The sequence below is a fragment of the Pinus tabuliformis genome, chromosome 5_1 (genome assembly GCF_031772625.1).
Source record: "Pinus tabuliformis cultivar Carrire ecotype Pingquan chromosome 5_1, CPIR1, whole genome shotgun sequence".
NCBI classification, from domain to species: Eukaryota; Viridiplantae; Streptophyta; class Pinopsida; order Pinales; family Pinaceae; genus Pinus; species Pinus tabuliformis.
This window is the reverse complement of record NC_142305.1, coordinates 120,945,497-120,965,545: the sequence shown is the minus strand read 5'-3', so window position 1 is coordinate 120,965,545 and position 20,049 is coordinate 120,945,497. Positions and strand designations below refer to the sequence as shown.

The 20,049-nt window shown below is 38.6% G+C and overlaps 1 protein-coding gene across 1 annotated transcript; it reads left to right on the top strand.

Annotated features, from left to right (window-relative positions):
• The first annotated feature begins 278 nt into the window (after positions 1-278).
• LOC149163710 (rhamnogalacturonan I rhamnosyltransferase 1-like) lies at positions 279-12,252 on the top strand. The gene is made up of 8 exons (XM_089431829.1): positions 279-1,508; positions 9,524-9,591; positions 9,822-9,910; positions 10,045-10,207; positions 10,324-10,613; positions 10,716-10,920; positions 11,100-11,257; positions 11,412-12,252. The coding sequence occupies exons 1-8, from the start codon at positions 1,196-1,198 to the stop codon at positions 11,662-11,664; spliced, it is 1,539 nt and encodes a 512-aa protein (XP_089287955.1). The 5' UTR covers positions 279-1,195; the 3' UTR covers positions 11,665-12,252.
• The last annotated feature ends 7,797 nt before the right edge of the window (positions 12,253-20,049 follow it).

Here is a 20,049-nt window from a genome sequence, read left to right as displayed (position 1 = left end):
TGCAGGTTCATTAAAGATTAATAAAACTATAAGATAATAATAATATAAATTCAATCTCAAATAACAATTAAAACCTAAATTATAATTAACCAAATTTGACTAAACCATGTTACTTCTCATAACCTGTTATTACAACTTCTCGTGACTTGTTACCAAATTAAAGCAGATAAGTGAGCAGCTAAGGCGATGGCCGTAACCAACTCCAACCAAAAAATTTACTCAATTAAAGAAAAAAACCTTCCCCAAACATACATTCCCTTAACTAAAACAACTCTTTCTCCGCCTAATAATATTCTCAGCCCTGATCACATTCCAATTCTGAAACTTTACAAAAATAATAAGTACCGATCATGGCGCATTTCAAATTCTCTGCTGAAGTCATCCTGTGAACAGGGATATCCACAGAGCGTAGAACCCAGATCCTTTACCGGCGACTGCCGGTGAAAAGAAAACCAAGGAGAGAAACGTTAGGTGGTGGGGTTTGAATGAGTACAGAGCAAGAGCAAGTGCATTTATGCTTTTTCTTGCTGTGTCTGTGCGCATACGGAGAACTTGATCACAGGGTTGATCGTGTCTCATCCTGTACACACAACAGCTCCAGATTATGCGGTCTTTGCAGCCACGAGCGCGCTCTACCGATCCCAGCGATCCCGCTTTTGTCTTTGTTGGTTACTTCTGCGGTTTGGGTTGCATATCCAGGGTTTTTTACAGGGTACAACCCATATGAGGCCGATTTTCCAGGACCTTGCTGTGTTCGATTTCACAATGCAGGTCATTTTATGATGTGGTAGGAATTCTCAAGCTCAATTCCCCAGTTGGGCTTCTGGGGGTTTCCGAATTTTCTTCTGGGCGATAACAGTAAGGCTGATTTTAGGTTTGTGTTTATTGTTTGACTTGTGGGTAGTCGTGGGTTCGAGCCGTTGAACTGCTTCTTCCATTGGATTGGTCTTATTGGGTAATGGCAGCAAGCTCTATTTGGGGCTCTTTTTGATTTTTTGTTTTTGTTTTTGATTTTATGTTTTGTTGTTTTTTTCCAATTTATCACTGTGGTCATGTTGACAATATTGATTTTGGGTCTTTTGGCAAAACTTCTCCCTGTGAGTTTTGGTTGCTTGTAGCTTGGAAAAATGGGAGTTTTGAGACTGAGGATTCCATTACAGGAACAATGATGTGAGGTCTTTTTAGGAATGGGGATATGTGGCATCATCTGTATCAGATAATGGACTTAAAATCTGTGGCCTATCAGTTCAAGTGTGGTAAGGCCAAGCCTCCGATGCTTCCGAGGGCTCGATTACAGGTTTGGTTTGTACGAGTCAGTTCGAGCATACTGCTATGGACATGCATTGTTCAGTTGATGGCCCTGGGAGAGATTTGGCATCCTCGTCTGCCTGTAGGGTGGCCTACTTGTTTCAATCGCCATGACTTCGCCGATCGAGTTCCCAACATCACTCAATTGGCCGTTGTCGAACCGGATATTACGCTTCCGCCTCCTGCTCTTCCTCCACCAAGTGAGTGCCCTTTTATTTATTTTTTCTAAGTTGTTATTTTTATCTCTTCTTGGACGGAAAATACAGGTTACTAAACAATATAGATTTACTTAAAGAAATCTTGGCCGAGATTTGCATGGCCGACTTTGATCTGAATGTGGATTCTCCTAATTGTAACAGATTAGTCACCTCATAAGATGTTATTAGACACCACCTTTGCCATAAGTAGATTCCTGATCAGTCTCATCCCCTGGCTCCAGCCTACCTGCGTGTGAAATTTTCCATTTTTTCCGAAAAAGGAACCATTTCTATTGAAGAGGGTCAACAAAGAGAGTGCCATGTTTAGCAGCAATCCGTGCCCAAAAAGCTCTGGCAACCTTGCAGTTACAAAAAATTTCTTATCCGTTTCAGGCAAATCACACATCTATTTGTTGAGTCATATATTATGTCATTGAGTGCTAAATTGCTTCGAAGAACCAAACAACCAAATTCTCTAGATTTAAGAGAAGAGTGGGACTTCTAGATACATTGACACCTCCTGATCCGTCTTGTTGCATTGTCTTGAGTGATCCTGTTCCTGCTGAGGAAATATTGGAGCTGGAACTGGCTGGAAAACCATATTAAAGAACCTGTTTACTTAAACAATACATAAAATATGCAAATTTTAATAAGAAACATATATTTTTGTGTATATCAATGAAAATGTAAAACCATAAGACACTAAATATGCAATGTTTTCTCACGTTTGTTGCGTGTAAGGGTGAATATAGTAAAATAAAATACACAACATCGAGGCCCGAAATTCTCTATAGCCCAAAAAATCATGCTACAACAAATAACTGCATATCATCAAACTTATCCTCTATATTGGGGTGTTCGTTGTCAGTTGCACTCTCTGTTTCCTCCTCTGGCATCTGCGTTAATCCTCCAGGGACATCAGTGCTAGTGCTTGGTGTTAAACGTGGGTCGAAGCTCATACATGCTGTCAGTTGCTGAAGTATTGGCTGGAAGCTCAATGTGTGTAATCAATGGTTTTGGTTTGAGTGAAGGGTACATTGTTAACAAAGTCATAATAGATGGGTTCAATAGTCAACACCACAAACAGTGGGGTACATCTAATCCCATATTCTCTAAGTAACAAGATATGTTTCTCAGGGGGTCATGTCCATATCCCATGTATCAGACATGTGACACATTAGGATGCATGTCCGACGCGTATTTTAGATGCATCTTGACGTGCCCAACACCAAGGCACCAAAAAATCCCTTGGGGACTCCTAGAAAGCAATTTTTCCTGATGAAGACCAAAATGTGGGATGTGTCTCCAGATGATAAGGGTTTGGACAATAGTGATGAATTGGCATTATTCAACTTGGATCTTAATGAAATAGTGTTAAAGCTGCTCAGTGGTCCTCTTGAGGGGTCAGTCATCCTCTTCAGCAGCAGATGCATATCTTGGATTGCGTGCAGAGGGGGAGGGGGAGGATGGAGGAGGGAGCAATGGCATTGGTGGTGATTTGATGATTATGACAGGTAGTTGGATACTAATAGGGGTGAGCCATGAAATTTTTCCATCTATCATTCTAGCATCTACCCCATTTTGTATGACTTGGTATCTATGTAATACATTTTGATTTTTGATAGCATCAAATGACTTAATGAGAAAACTGCAATTTATGGTTATAACTTCGAACTTCCACCTATCATTCTAGCATCTACCCTATTTTGTATGACTCGGGAATCGGTATCTATGTAATACATTTTGATTTTTGATAGCATCAAATGACGTAATGAGAAAACTGCAGTTTATGGTTATAAGTTATAACTTCTAACTTCCTAACTAATATTTTATAACATGGGAATTAAACATTCTAATATCTTGTGCGTTTGGTCATCATTGATGTAGTAATTAGTTGTATCAATATTTTGTAAATGTTCTTTTTATCTCTATTTCATTTCTCTCTTAAACATGCCCCCTGTGTCCTGTTTCCATGGTCGACATGTCCTGTGTCAGATACTGGTATCTATGTGTCCAGTGTCCTTATGTTATGCGACTTAACACATTCTCATACACGAAATGCTGCAATCCTGTCAGCCTTGGAATGCAGAAATTGTAAAAACTGTTAAGTCTGCTGAATTCTGAATGGGATAAGAAATTTTATTTTTACCTTATGAAGTCTGATGAAGTTGGAAGTGCATTCAAACACCTTGGAACTCTAGATTGTAATGTTAAAAATTTGAACAAAAGAATGGAAAATGAAAGATAAAGGAGATGAGAGGAGATCTTATAGAAACACGAACTTTTATCATAAGAATATATATTACTGGTTAAGACTTCCAATGGTAAATAAACATTCTTTTCCCTTTTATTTTTCATTTTTTGCTGAATTGGCATTTGGGTGGGTCCATGGTTTGGGGGTTATTTAGGTTCAAACCATCCCAAACCAGCTTTACTGGAGATTTTTCTATTTATGATTTTAGCATCAACTCCATTTTGTATGGTTCAGTATCTATGTAATACATTGTCTTTTTGATGACATCAAATGACTTAATGAGAAAACTGCAGTTTATTTTTTTATTTTAATTTTTTTGTGGTTCGCTGTATCCGAGATCGATACTAGCTACATACACAGAAAACCCACCTGTGTCTAGTTGAGCTGATTCAAGCATCAACCCCATTTTGTATGACTCAGTATCTATGTAATACATTTTGACTTTTTGATGACATCAAATGACTTAATGAGAAAACTGCAGTTTATTTTTTTTATTTTAATTTTTTGTGTGTGGTTCACTGTATCCGAGATCGATACTAGCTACATCCACAGAAAACCCACCTGTGTCTAGTTGAGCTGGTTATCTTTCATGTAGAAATGGCTCCCAAGGAACGAGTATGTCAATATCGCCCCGGGTGGCGAGGATAGTAGCAACTCCTCCTACCACCTAAGCTACACCCACTTGATGGTTTATGATTGTAACTTCCAAACTTCTATATTATGACATGTGTATTGAATATTCTAATGTTTTGTGTGTTTGATCATCATTGATGTAGTAACTAGTTGTATGAATATTTTGTAGAGTTCTTTTTATCTTTATTTCATTTTTCTCTCAAACATGCCCCCCTGTTTCCTGTTTCCAAAGTCGACATGTCCTGTGTGGAATAGTCATATCCTTGTGCCCTGTGTCCTTATGTCATGTGACTTGACACATTCTCGTACATTAAATACTGCAATCCTGTGAGCCTTGCAATGCTGAAATTGTAAAAACTGTTAAGTCTGCTGAATTCTGAATGGGATATGAAATTTTATTTTTTCCTTACGAAGTTTGATGACGTTGGAAGCACACTCAAACACTTTGGAACTCTTAATGGTAATGTTAAAAATTTAAATAAAAAAACAGAAAATAAAAGATATAGGAGAGGAGAGGAGATTTTATAAGAACGTCAACTTTTATCTTAAAAATATATATATTACTGGTTAAAACTTCCAACAGCAAATAAACATTCTTGTCCCTTTTATTTTTAAACTTTTGCTGTATTGGCATGTGGGTGGATCCATGGTTTGGGGGTCATTTAGTTTCAAACCATCCCAAATCAGTCTTACTGGAGATCTTTCCATCTATGATTCTAGCATCAACCCCATTTTGTATGACTCGGTATCTATGTAAGAGTAATACATTTTGATTTTTGATGACGTCAAATGACTTAATGAGAAAACTGCAGTTTATGATTGTAACTTCCAAACAGAAAACTGCAGTTTATGATTGTAACTTCCAAACTTTTATTTTATGACATGGGTATAAATATTATAATGTTTTGTGTGTTTGATCATCATTGATGTAGTTGTATCGATATTTTGTAAATGTTTTTTTTATCTGTATTTTATTTCTCTCTCGAACATCCCCGTATCATGTTTCCAAGGTCGACATGTCCTGTGTTGGCTACTCGTATCCATGTGTCCTGTGTCCTTATGGCATGTGACTTGACACATTCTCGTACATGAAATACTGCAATCCTGCCAGCCTTGAAAGGCTGAAATTGTAAAAATTGTTGTCTGCTAAATTCTGAATAGGATATGGATTCGTAATGTTAAAAAATTAAATAAAAAAATAGAAAATGAAAGATAAAGGAGAGGAGATGAGATTTTATAGGAACGTCAACTTTTATCTTAAGAATATATATTACTGTTCAAGACTTCCAACAACAAATGGACGTTCTTTTCCCTTTTATTTTAATTTTTGCTGAATTGGCATGCGGGTGGGGCCATGGTTTGGGGGTCTTTTAGGTTCAAACCATCCCAAACCAGCCTTACTGGACTGGTCCATGTGCCGGTTCAGGATGGAACTTGCTTGCCTGTCCAATCCACATGCCATTGCGAACTGGCCAGTTGTGAATATTGATCTTGGCCATGGGTTCTTAAATCATTGTGGTGGTCCGCAGTTGGATATGTTGGTTAGATTTCAGATATTTTTTATAAACTGCTTTCTTTAACTTAATATAAGCAGTAGATATACATGGATAAAAGGTTAAAACAAAATGCAGGCTGCGTAAGAAGCCACCACAAGCAAAATCAAAATCCTGTGGGTTTTAACGAAAATTGCCCATCACCAAAACACAACCACTTGGGCATACAACAATCCATGCAAATAATGATAAACAAAATCTTGGCCAGCTGGTCTGCATCCCAAAAGTCTCAAAAGTCCAATCTCATCAATCTCAGTGTAAGTTCCACACTGTGCAGGGGATCATGATTGTTGGGGATGGGCTCCCAATCTTCAGCAGCAAGTTCAGGATCAGGAGTTATCTGCTCCCAGTGATCATTTCAAGGTTCCCGCTGCAGAGGCTTCTCAGCCTCTTAAATGGTGAAGTGAACATGAGGAAATCATCAATCTGCTGGGAAGGAGGAGGGAGCCAACTGTGGCGTCACTCCCTTTGTTCTCTAACAGTACAGTCAACCCAGTGGTGAGGTCTTCCCTCATGGCATTGGGACTGTCTCGATTGGATCGAATGTGTGGGAGAGGCACTTGGTGGCTTCCTGGTCATAGTGCAAGGAAAACCTCACCAAAAGTCAAAACAGCTGTCTCAATTCGGCCACATTTAACTCAACCATTTGAACTTGGACCAGAATCTGCATGTACAGATCCACACCAATTAGTGAGCTATCATATGGGGAGAAACTTTTTGCTTGTTTAGTAGGGAATTAATTTCCAATTCTTCTTGGGTCTGTAACCTATGAATGGCTTCTGATGACACCATTTTGATATGTTCAAACTTCAAATAGGTTCAAGAGCATCCAGGTTTGATTTAAACAAAGCTTTCATACAAAATCATCTAACAGAAGTATAGCGAGAAGACATCTGACAACTATTTTCTAGTATAAGGGATTAACCCAACCTGCCCCCTCTTCACCAGGAAACTCCAGATTGATCGTACAACTAAACCCCATCTGCTTCAGTAGTCGACTACCTGATCCAACTCTTTGGATGTCATCTACTAAGTTTGCCATATAACTTTTCAAGAATAAACGAATCGGGATTTCAAATTTTTTGGCAGCACCAGCTATTTCTCAGATGCTGTAATGGCCTGAGATGACATCAACTAGTGTTTACCAAGGTTTGATCCTGTTCATGGCCTTGGTGACCCATTTCGCAGCCAACATTTTCTTTTGAGTGCTAATATCAGTGAAACCAAGCTCATATATTTTCTCTGGCAAAGTGCATGTCTTAGGAAACTAATGAAAGGCCCTTTTTCATGCCTTGCTTCCTCCAAAGAAAAGGTTGAAGAAGTGTTGCAAAATGCCTGTAGCCTGTAGTGGAAGGAAAAATGACAGGAAGGATAAAATATGTGACATGCAGCCAAAATTCTGTCCGTTAGTGGTGATCTGTGGCTCATGTTTCCTGGTCAGTGTAGTGTCTGTTTCACATTTTCAAGCCCACACAACTAGATTTTTGAGTTGTTAATGGCTTTATATAGCTTGTTTTTAGGACATATGAGTTTTCAATGTAGGAATTTTCATTCCTAAGATATTTTATTTTAGTCAGTCGTGTACCCTTTGCATAGCAGGAAATGAAATTAAGGAAGGCGGAGTTTTGTCTATAGTCATTGCAGGATAATGGACAATGTCTGCTATAAGAGTCATTTCATTGTAGAGACTTGTGAGTGCATATGCAAGTCCAATTAGCATATTGTGGGGAACTTATGAAACCACAAGATAACTCAACCTTTGTGTAATATTGTAATGCATGTGTTTGAAACTTTGAAATGCTACAAGAGCCTACTGCGCATCAGCAAGTGTCATCAGTTCAGTCTTATTGACAAGATGGCTGTTTTTGAGACTGTATTGACTATAACTTGATAATTGGAGCGAGTACAACAGAGGTAGGTGAGTTGTGATTTGACCACTTTTAATGTCCTATTGTCTAATCCCTGTAAAGGCTAATATCAGGTTAAAACCCATGCACTGCCTTCCTTTCTATAACTATTTGCTGCTAGTTGATTTTGGTTGGCTCTTGGTGCTCAACCATTTCAATTTGCATTAGATCATTAAAAGACAAAGTTGTTCTTATGGAGTGGCTTTGATTATTTTGATCAGTTATACAGAATACACAGCAGTCCTATGTTTCAAATTAAATGCACAAATCTGTTAGATAGACCACTTTCATACAGTTCAAGTGTTAATTTTAGATAACGTTCTATGCTTTAACACAATTTACTTCAATGTTCTTTCTCAGCCCAATGACAATTTCCAATTATATCCAGTAGCAATCACATTAATTTAAACACATTGACAGTAAATGCAGATAGAACATAAAAATATGTGCAGAAGACAAAACAAGACAAGAGGATACAAGATGTGGCGGGTGCTAAGGACAAACCCCAATGTGGGGGAAACCCTCTGATCAAATCTTCTTATTATTCTTCAATAATTCAGCAGAGAGAGAGAGTACAAATATCAAATTAACTTGCCCAAAACAGTCCTGTCAAATCAGTGGTCAACACAAGTCAACGGTGGTCAAAGCAGCTCCAAAATGTTCTCCAAGCAGCTCAGTCAACAGCAGAAGAATTCGGCCTTCCAAGAGGGTCAAAGTCAGCTTAAAAACAGTTCGTTCAACCCAGTCAAACACTGCTGTAATTTTTGTGGTCAAAGGCTGAAGTCAATGCTGAAGTTAAACCAGTCAAACTGTCCCAATCACCTCGAAAACTGTGCCAATCAATGCAGACTTCAAAAATCGATATTCTGCCTTCGAAGATCAAAGTCAACCCTGGTCAAAATCACCCAAATCAACGCTGCCCTGTTTCCTGAAATTTTCAGCCTCCAAAACAGTCCTGAAATTTGTCTTCCTTTCACATGTGCAAAGTAGGAAAGGCTGCCTCCAAGCTGTACGAACCAATCAAGAGAGGAGAGAGAGATATGTGCTGAGATGAGTGATGTCAAAATGAGAGAGAGGTCACTCCTATTTATACACTTCGTTGAGGGTGAGGAGACACATCCATTGGGCTTCATGAGCCTACATTTGACTGAGGCCGACCTTGACAATTTGTGTATAAGAGAGAATAAATTCAAAATACCATTTCTGCTTGTCAGAATGAAATGATCTTTATATCAATATTGGACCTCTCAAAAAGAGGAATCCAATGCAATAATCATCTCCATCATATGAGCTGTCCTAAGGTGAATTTGGCCCTAGGTGCTAATTTTAAAATCAAGGAAGGAAGTATGATTCTATTATGTATCAATACATCTGAAGTTCCTGCAGATGTCTGCGACTTATTCACTTATTTTTGGGAGCCTTTTATATGTCAAAAGGCATATAAATCACCCCTATTTGCCACACCTTTTATTTGAAAAGAAGCTTTAACAAGCATTTGTTAATATCCACATATGAAAAAAGGCAAGTGCTCAACCCTAACTGATAAATTAGGCAAGTCCGATCTTCATTTAATAAACTGACTTATCTGATAAGTTGAAGAAGTGTTTATCTAAGTATTTGTAAAGCTCTATGCCAGTAGTTACTCAAGATTGAACCCATCCATCGTTGCAGGAATATACAAGAATAATGGTTATCTGATGGTGTCATGCAATGGAGGTCTGAATCAAATGAGAGCTGCGGTATGTTCGTTATATAATTACCTGTTTTCAAAAATACTAATTAAGTTAGTCTGAGATAGAAATTGCCAGCAGACATTGTTAGGGACTTCTATCAACATTTCTTCTATCTATTAAAGCTCTTAATGCTTCAACACTCTGGACATTTTCAATTTCAGATGGAATATTGATTTCAATAAAATTGGGAGGCATATAAATGCTAGAAATTTCTGATATATTGACCATTTGAATAGATTTGTGATATGGTGACCATAGCGCGCTACTTGAATTTGACTTTGGTTGTCCCGGAGCTTGATAAGACATCATTTTGGGCTGATCCCAGGTATGCATAGGTTCAGGATTTTATAATGATTTAGAAGACAATTGCGGTTTTCTGTTCCTTTCTTTTAATGTACAAATATCATAATCGGTGGCAGTTAATTAGGTATTGATCACCATATTTTCATTTTTGTGCAGTGAGTTTGGTGACATATTTAATACAAGACACTTCATCACTTCCTTGAGAGATGAAGTGCGCATCATAAAGGGGCTGCCAAAGAAATTTAATCGCAAGGCACGGAGCAAACGATTTGTAATGCCACCTGTAAGCTGGTCAAATGAAAAATATTACTTGAAACAGGTTTGTCTCCATAAAACGGTAGTTATATGGATTATGCTTAAATTTTGGGGTTCATATACATGATCATATGATGGCAGTTTTAAGATGTGGTCTCACTAGAAATGGCAGTGTTGCAGATTCTACCTTTGTTTCGCAAACACAAGGTTGTCCATTTTAACAAGACAGATGCACGTTTGGCAAATAATGGCCTTCCCGTGGAGCTTCAGAAGCTGCGTTGTCGAGTTAATTATGATGCTTTAAAATTTACCCCTCGCATAGAAGATCTGGGTCGGAGACTCGTCAAGATGCTTCAAGCAAAAGGCTTTTTAATAGTTCTACATCTAAGATATGAAATGGATATGCTTGCATTTTCTGGCTGTACACATGGCTGCACTGAAGAAGAAGCAAGTGAACTCACACGAATGAGGTTTGCAGGCCGGATATATGATTATTGCAGCCTATTGTGGTTGGTTATTGCTTACTCATCCGCTTTCTTTGATGGTTGACTTCGAAGTTTGTGACATTTCAGATATGCATATCCGTGGTGGAAGGAGAAAGAAATCAAATCTGAACAGAAAAGGCTGGAAGGTCTCTGCCCGCTCACACCAGAGGAGACTGCATTGGTTTTGAAGGCTTTAGGCTTTGATAAGAATACTCAAATTTATATTGCGGCTGGTCAAATCTATGGTGGTGAAAAAAGATTGGCAGCCTTGCGTGCATTTTATCCAAACATTGTAAATATACACTGCATTTTATTTCTTTCTCTGAGTCAAGGATGATGATATAAATTTACTGGATGCATCTCTGTTGATTTTGGATCTAGATGACTCATTTTGTCATGTCTTGTTTAGTCAGGTACTGTGTTACACTTGTACTCATTTAACTCAGGGCTCCAATCTATTTTATTCTTCAGGTTCGCAAGGAGATGCTTTTGAATCCAAACGATTTGAAGCCTTTTCAGAATCATTCGTCACAAATGGCTGCATTAGATTATTTGGTGTCAATTGCAAGTGATGTCTTCATTCCAAGTTATGATGGGAACATGGCAAAACTTGTTGAAGGGCACCGCAGGTTTGTCTTAAATAAGATTTGGTTATTAAGAGGATGCATGTGACGTTTTAATCCTTTCACATGCTTAACCTTCTATAATAAGTTGTAGCACTAAGCAGTCAATGGAGAGATTATCTACCTTCATTGATATCTATCTTATTTGGGTGCTTTCCAGATATCTGGGATTCCGCAAAAGTGTTCTGTTGGACCGGAAAAAGTTAGTTGAGCTGCTTGATATGCACCAAAACCAAACGCTTCAGTGGGATGAATTTGCACAAGCAGTGAGACAGGTGCACAAAAAACGTATCGGTGCACCTACGCGTAGGAAAGTAATATCTGACAGGCCCAAAGAAGAGGACTACTTCTATGCCAACCCCCAAGAATGCCTATGTAATAGTTCCTCATGGTCTTCCATCCAATCTGAATAATAGGTTTTGAAGAATATGTGAATTATTTATGGAGATTGAGAAAGGAAAATTTCTTTATTGCATGCATTCTGTAAGCCACCACATTTTGAAGATGGAAATGTAGCATGTGGAGGGCTTGATTTGTGCAACTCTTGTCATTACAAAGGGCATGAAACGCAAAACTTGCTGATTTGAGGGGTTGGGGTAAATGTGAAGGAAGAAACCTCTTCCATGGTAGTGCCTAAGACAGAGGAAAGTGGTAATTCAAGAAAAATCTTCCTTCTTACAGGGCTCTTAAAAATGATCAATAGGAGATGACGGATTGACTCGTTGGATTGGAACACACCTACATTTCCTGCGAGCTTCTACAAGAATCTGCAATTTAAAGCTGATTTCTGGAAGCTATTTGAGTGCCAGAGTGGTACATTGCTAGTAGTGTTATCAATTCTATTTTTGACACATTCTTTGTCCGATGCTAGTTGATTCATGTAAATGCCCTAGTTGAGAATGTTCTTTTGGCCTCCTCATGGGTCTCAAGAGTCAAAACTATGTTAATGAAACATATTCTACATCTAAATAAAATGGAGATTCATTCTTTCCTGGAGAAAATGGCATTGTAATTTCTGGCATCGAGCAAATTTCATTTGTGTTCTGCTTTGTGCTGTATCTCTTACAAGTTACAAATTATTCCATTACAAAACTACAGGACATCTCACATCAGCAGTAAATACACCTTCGCTTCCATTTTTCTTTATTTTTGGAATGGGTTTGCATCTCTTACAAATTATTCCATTACAAAACTACAGGACATCTCACATCAGCAGTAAATACACCTTCGCTTCCATTTTTCTTTATTTTTGGAATGGGTTTGCTATACGTTCTTTTGGGCTTTCGCATGCCTGGCAATCTTCTCAAGCTTCTTGTGCATTGGGCACTATAAAATGGCATTTTTGTAAAGCTAGAATACAATTGTAAGATATAATACAATTATTAGAACCTTGTGTTGAAGGTGGTGAGAATTGTGTATGAAAGACACGATTTAATAGTGAGAATTGTGTATGAGAGACAAAATTTAAGAGTTTTTGTGAGATTATTATTTTTAGCATTGAATAAATAAGTTAAAAGGTACTATAAATCCATGAGGTATAGACCAATTGATTTGTGTGGGATTTAGTCTACCAGGTTTCAGGTCTAAACCTCACGGGGAGTGATTGAGGATGGAAGCCACTATTGGTGGGATTTAAACTATCTCAAGAAATATCCATGTTTGATTGAGCTTTACACAATCCTGGTGATATCATCTAAATAGTGAGAAAATCGTCCTTCCATCCAACGGTGGACCTACCTAATTGTGAAAAGAGAAGGAAGAAAAAGAAAACTATAAATCTTATTTTGTTTTGCTAGCTTTCTTAACATTGAACAATTACGCTAAAAAAATAATATGGAAAATATAGGATTAGTGGATTTGTTAAAGCTTTTTATGCGTAAAACTTCATGAGTCTATCATTTTACATGATGAATATTTGTTTTCTTAACAGATCAGTGAAGGGTTTCTATTTTAAGAAGTGGCTTTCCTTGCCAATACAGTGAGAAACAAGGTAAAGCTGAGTTTACCAAAGTGTGCCAGTAGTTACCCATCTTCACTCATGTTCAGTTTACATCTCTGAAATATTAGGAGTAGGCATTGGGAAGTACCATGAGTATTCTTTTATGGTTACTTTTTTGACCATCTTCACTCAGGATCGGTTTCCATTTCTGAAATATTAGGAGTAGGCATTGGGAAGTGCCACGAGTATTCTTTTATGGACTTCTGTTATGAGTGCTTCCGTAGGCATGTAATCACGTTGTATCTATCCAAATTAGAAATAGCATATCATTTGGATTAGCATACATAATATGAGGGAGAAGTGTAATGGGTGTTCTCTGTATGTGTTCTTGTGTGTTTGTTTAAGAACTTAGTGGTTTCATAATTATGAGTGCCTCCGTAGACATGGAATCACGTTATATGTATCGAAATTAGAATATCACATCATTTGGGTTAGCATACTTCAAATATGACGAGGGAGTGGGAGAAGTGCATACTTCAAATATGACGAGGGAGGGAGAAGGATGACGAGGGAGGGGGAGAAGTGTCATGGGTGTTATCTTATGTATTTGTAATTATGTAATCATGTTATGTAAATTAAAAATAAAAAATAAAGAAGATAATTAGAATAAATATTTTTTTTTCAAGGAAAAATCGGAAGTTTATTTACTATGGATAAAATTACATATTGTAGATGCTAAAAAACATATGCATAAAGACAAATTTTGGTAATCAAGATCAATAAAAAATTTCGCTGAGAGTTACCATGTACTATTTTTTTTTTTTGTTGTTCGCCAACCATTAGAGTTGGACGTGGATAATACAATAGTTATACAATTTTATTTTGTGTTTGAGGTTTCTTTGTTAGAATATGAATTTTTGATGCATGAGTTCGTTTGGTACTTCTTTTTCAGATGTAATTATCTCAATCTGTTGTTGTTCGGTAGGCAGTGGAACTAATGCAGATTTATGTTCGGCCTAGTCCTTCTGCGTAGTTTCTTGAGTTTTTTGTACATTGATGTTTGTGGTATTGTCTATGGTTTTAGCTCCTTTTGTTTCTGCTTCCCGAGTTTCTATAAACTGCCATCCTTTTGGCTTTTGTGGTTGAGGTTTTTTTTGTTTTGTTTTTAAGTTGAGGACATGCACTTTGTAGGTGACTAGTATGAAGGCATGTACGACAACGGAATGCCATATTCTCATAGTCAAGGGATTGAGACCACTGCTGATTGTTGTGAAGTAGTAGGATACAATTAGGTAATCCTTTACTAAGATCTACTTCTACACAAATTTTGGCAAAGGTGAAAATGCCCTTTGTGACTCTGTTTGCATTTATCTTTAAAAATTTCCCTAGAGAATTCCCAATTCTTGCTAGTACTTTGTGGTGCCAAAAATGCAATTGTGGATTGTATAACTTTACCCGCACAAACGTTTTGGAGACCACCATGGTATTTGCGTCAAAATCTAGAAACCATGGTGTTATCAATAGACCTGCGTTGCCCCAAAACCAAGGACCCTTGTTTAATGCATAATCCTTGTCATTAGTTGTATCAAACTTGACAATGAAAAAAACCTCTAGAACATAAATGGATATTACATTTTTCTGTCCAAGTAGAATAAATCCATTGGTGTAGTGTTGGGACGAGGTCCCGTGGGTCAATTTTGTTAAAACATTGTAAGTCTCCACACTTTGAGGAGCAGAGTGCGAGTAGCGTAGGTCAAATAGGAGTCAAAGGGTTTTAGGAAGGTCAAAACCCCTTATATTTTGGAGGGAAAATAAGAATTTTTTTTTTTTTTTCTGATTATATTTTTGGCTTATTTCTTTATAGGTTTACTCAAATTTTGAGTGTAGACACTCGTTAGATGGGGAATTAAATTATGCATTCAACAATTATCCATTATGCATATTTTTGAGAGAACCCATATTGATAAAAAATGAAGATAGATTAAAAAGCATGTTGAACATTTTTTTAATGTATTTTTAATTTTTATCAATGTGGGTCTTCTAAAAAAGATGCATAATGGGAACTCGTTGGATGCAGAATTTAATTATGCATCCAACAATTTTTACATTTAAAATTTGAGTAAACTTATAAGGAGATAAGCCAAAAATACAATTATTATATATATATATTTTATTTATTTATTTTTTACCTCTAAAATATTTACATGTGCCTCTTTTTAAATTTAAACGATTCTGATTGGTTTACATATTATGACATGGAAATTACGTCAAAAATTCATGGGCACTTTTAAGTTAAAATTTCCTCTAATGATTAATTTCGTCTATGTGGAATAAAAGATCCACACAAACAAAGCTTTGCGCTAACAAGTTCTGCACAATGAAACACAATAATAACATAAAAAAATTAATCGTTTAACATTAATTTTGTCCTTGTCGAATAAAGTTCCCTATGCACCCCTGGTTCTTCCACATATACCCCATCTTGTGACACATTCAAAGTTTCGCACAATGAAATGTAATAATATTAATTTTTTTTTCATAGTTAAATATGCCCTTTGTGATTTGGTCTGCATCATAGGCGTTAGGGATCAGAGGATCTCAAACAATTTTGGTTCGTCGCAGAGGCTGTGTTGAAAGCACAACAGATCAATGATGATGATGAAGAAAGCACAACTAGTTACAATGCTGTAGGATAGAGCGCTTACCTGGTATATCAGATACAACACGACTCACCTGACTGCTTCATTGGCTAACACAAAGGATGCGTTGAATGCAGAATTTACGAAGCCGAAGTCAAAAGCTCAGTGTGTGACTGAAATCAAGGAGATCAAGTAGAGGGTTAATGAATCTGCGTGGGATATAGATCAACGACTGAAGTGCTTACTGAGTCAAGCTAACCTTTAGATCTCAAATGAACAACATAGGGACTAGTATATAGCTTCGCTATTACCTCACTTAAGATTACTGTTATCTCAGCAGAAGATTGGGTCTCAGGTCGAAGCGTTGGAAATCGCGATGAAGCTAGAAGCTTCGCCGATCCAGGATACGAATGTAGGAGTTTAACAGATTCAGGGGCAACTAGCAAGCCTGCATATGGAGCTGCAAGATCTGGAGAAGGGAAAGGAAGTTAAGACAGAGACATATAGCTTCGCTATTACCTCACTTAAGATTACCGTTATCTTAGCGAAAGATTGGGTCTCAGGTCGAAGCATTGGAAATCGCGATGAAGCTAGAAGCTTCGTCGATCCAGGTTACGAATGTAGGAGTTTAACAGATTCAGAGGCAACTAGCAAGCCTGCATATGGAGTTGCAAGATCTGGAGAAGGGAAAGGAAGTTAAGACAGAGACACATTTTGAAATTTGGTGCAAAAAATGTAAGGTTGAAGGTCATCATAAGGATCAATGCCCTGTATTCTGGGATAATATAGCTGCGGGAGGTCCTAACCCGCTAAAATCAGAATCTTCCACTGGATCAAGCATCGGTCCAAGTATCTGGTGTAGTCTCTGCCAAGTGCCGTGTTAAATTATGGTATGTTCTATGCTTAGAGCAGTTTACTTATTTTTCTTTTATTATTATCCACAGATTAGCAATCACATATACATTAAGTAAAGTGCAGATAGAACATTAAATGATCAATAGAAAACAAGCCAAGACAAGAAACACCAGATATGGCGGCTAGCTAGGGACAAACCCCAATGCAAGGAAACCCTTTGATCAAATCTTATTTTATCTTCAATGGTTCAATAGAGAGAAATAGTACAAAATCTGAATTTTGTAATTTTATATCAGCAGTAGCAAACCCTAGATCAACAAAGTCAAATTTGGTCAAATGGGTTGAAATTGACTTCCAATATGCTTGGGCAATTTTCTCTCAACTTGCACTTGACCAACATGAAGAAACAACCCTTGAACACTCCAAAGAAACAACCCTTGAACAACGCCAAAAGTACAGTCAAATTGCAGTTTTCTGAAGTCAACTTGTAGCCCTAAACTAGGGCAGTCAACACCAGTCAAACCAAAGATAAGATCACCTTGGTTTTCTTGCCAAAATTTGCGGCCTACCTAGGAGAGGCAGCCACACCAAATCCGCACCCCTAGATGGTCAACGCTGGTCAAAGAGATGACCTTCCACCCTAGCGTCCTTCTTTCTGCCTCTGCCTTGCCGTAGAACGTCTTCTTTTCCAGCCACACGTGAGAGAGAGAGAGAGGCTTCTTTGATGCGTAGGGGAGAGAGAGAGAAGATGAGTGAAAGAATGAGTTTCAAATGACTCAACCTCTCTTCTATTTATATGAAAAGCTGGGCATGTGTGCTACACACTTAGCTGCTGGCCGACCTTGACAATTTGTCAAGTAATTAGAAATAAATTCATATCTCCATAAATACTTGTCGAAATTGGATGATCTTTAGATCAATCCTACACCTCTCGACGAGAGGAATCTAGGAAAAATATCAGCAGCCATAAATAAGGTGACCCACATGGAGTTTGGCCCTAGTTGCCAATTTTAACACTCCCTCTCAACTAGGTAGAACTCCATCTACAATCCGTTCGATCGTTGCTACTATCCATCCATCAAATGCACTGCCCTGCACAGCTTGACCCCTGTTCTGCTCTGCTCGAACTATGAAAAAGAAGAAATGATCGAGGATGTAACATACCATCCTCCACTGACCCGAAGTCAGTCTCAGAGTGTGTACCACTCTCACTGATCCCAAATCAGTATCATTGATCCTAGATCAATGGAGGTCATCCTAGCATAGGGAGTACGATAGATACAACGATGCGTCCATCGATAGTACTATTATGGTCCCTAACCTCATTTCCTTGCGCATTGATCAGATGAGAGGTACTTCCCATGAGTCCCAGACTGCATGGGTAGGATGCCTCGATAGGAGAACTAATCATCCTGTCCACAGGAGAACGAATCATCCTGTCCAGTGGATGCCATGGAGAACTAATCATCATGGCCCACATGAGAACTAATCATCCTGTTCCACAGTCGCCACGGGGTGTCACAGGGGAAGGTTGAACCTTTTACCCTGTACATAGTGCACCACCAGGGGATGGTGAGTCGCCCTGTGGTCACATATCGCTCCAAGAAGTACCCTGCGCCCCTCTGGAGCTCCCATAGCTCAATACATCATACTCGACCCTCATAAGAGGGTCTTTGAAAAGTCAGGGATTTGACCTTTCCCAGGGGCTTTGTCAAAATGTCGGCGACTTGTTCATCTGTACCGATATGTTGGAGTCTTATTGCTCCTCGCTGCACCATATCTTGAATATAGTGGTACCTGATATCGATATTCTTGGAGCGATCATGGAATACAGGATTCTCTGATAAATGAATCTCGCTCTGGTTGTCACATAGGATCAAGGTGGTATCCAATGTAAATCCAAACAGCTCACTGAAGAGCTTTCACAACCAGATTGCCTCACAGGAGGCCATGCTAGCAGCAATGTACTCTGCCTCGGCGGTGCTCAAAGCCACCGACTTCTGCTTCCTGCTCATCTAGGATATCGAGGCAGATCTCAAAGAGAAACAACACCCGGAAGTGTTCTTTCGGTCCACCACACTGCCTGCCTAATCAGCATCAGTGTATCCAAGTAGTCTCACATCTCCGACAGTGTATCTTAACCCATGAGTGATTGTGCCATGAAGATATCTCAACAGATTCTTGGCACCAATCCAATGTGTGTGGTGAGGTTCAACCATATGTTGACTCAACGTGTTGACTGTAAAGCATATATTCGAACAAGAGTTCACCAAGAACATCAATGCTCCGACGAGTTGACGATACTCGGTAGCATTTCGTAAAATAGGTCCAACAGCACTACCGCTTAACTTCTTGAAGTCACACTCCATCGGGGTAGTTACGGGCTTGCAGTCCACCATAACGAATATCTCCAATATCTTCACCACATATTTTCCTTGAGATAGGAAAATCTCCCCTGGTTTCTGCCAGACTTCAAGTCCTAGGAAATAGTACTAGTTCTAAATCCTTCATCTCAAACTCAGAAGCCAACTCCCTCTTACATTTGTGAATGAGAGGGTCTGCACCTGTTAGAAAGGGGTCATCAACGTACAACACCAGTATGAGAGGTTTGTCATCTTCAACCTTAAAGTAAAGGTTAGGGTCGGCTTCACTCCTAGTGAATCCCAACTTCATCAGGTAGCTATCGATCCTCTCATACCACGCTCGGGGTGCCTGCTTTAGCCCATAGAGGGCTTTCTTCAACCTGCACACGTGAGATTCTCGATCATGAATCTCAAATCCTTCGGGTTGCTCCACATAGACCTCTTCTTTGATTGAACCATGCAAGAAAGCAGTCTTGACATCCATCTGATGTAGGTTCCATCCTTGTGAAGCAGAAAGGGCCATGATTGAACAACTGGTGGTATATCAGGGAACATGTGCAAATATCTAGTCATAGTCTATACCTTCCTTCTAAGAGAAGCCACAAGCGACAAAACGAGCCTTATACTTTTCGGCACTTCCGTCAACCGCATGCTTTATCTTGTAAAGCCATTTCGAAGTGACAACGACTTTGTCTTGGGGTCTGGGGACCACATCCCAAACATTGTTTTTCATGATGGACACATATTCCTTGGTCATAGCATCCTTCCATACTTGATGCTTGACAGCTTCATCGAATGACGAAGGCTCATTTTGGATGATCGTGCTCATGATGGTCAGGTATCCCTGATACCTGTTTGGCTTCTTACTTTCACTAAAGGTTCCTTTGGGTGCAATGTGTCCTTCAGCATCATCAAGTGTCCCCCTAAGCCATGAAGGCCTCTTCCTAGAAGAGGAAGGCTCTTGCGGAGGAGGATCAATAGGATCCATAGGTTCTTCCACAT

What these genes read in the sequence shown, in the direction of transcription:
- LOC149163710 (XM_089431829.1), top strand. Translation starts at nt 1,196, where the DNA reads ATGTGGCATCATCTGTATCAGATAATGGACTTAAAATCTGTGGCCTAT. An exon ending in TCCTGCTCTTCCTCCACCAA is followed by an intron (nt 1,509 to 9,523) that starts GTGAGTGCCCTT and finishes CCATCGTTGCAG; the next exon opens with GAATATACAAGAATAATGGT. An exon ending in CTTGTTGAAGGGCACCGCAG is followed by an intron (nt 11,258 to 11,411) that starts GTTTGTCTTAAA and finishes GGTGCTTTCCAG; the next exon opens with ATATCTGGGATTCCGCAAAA.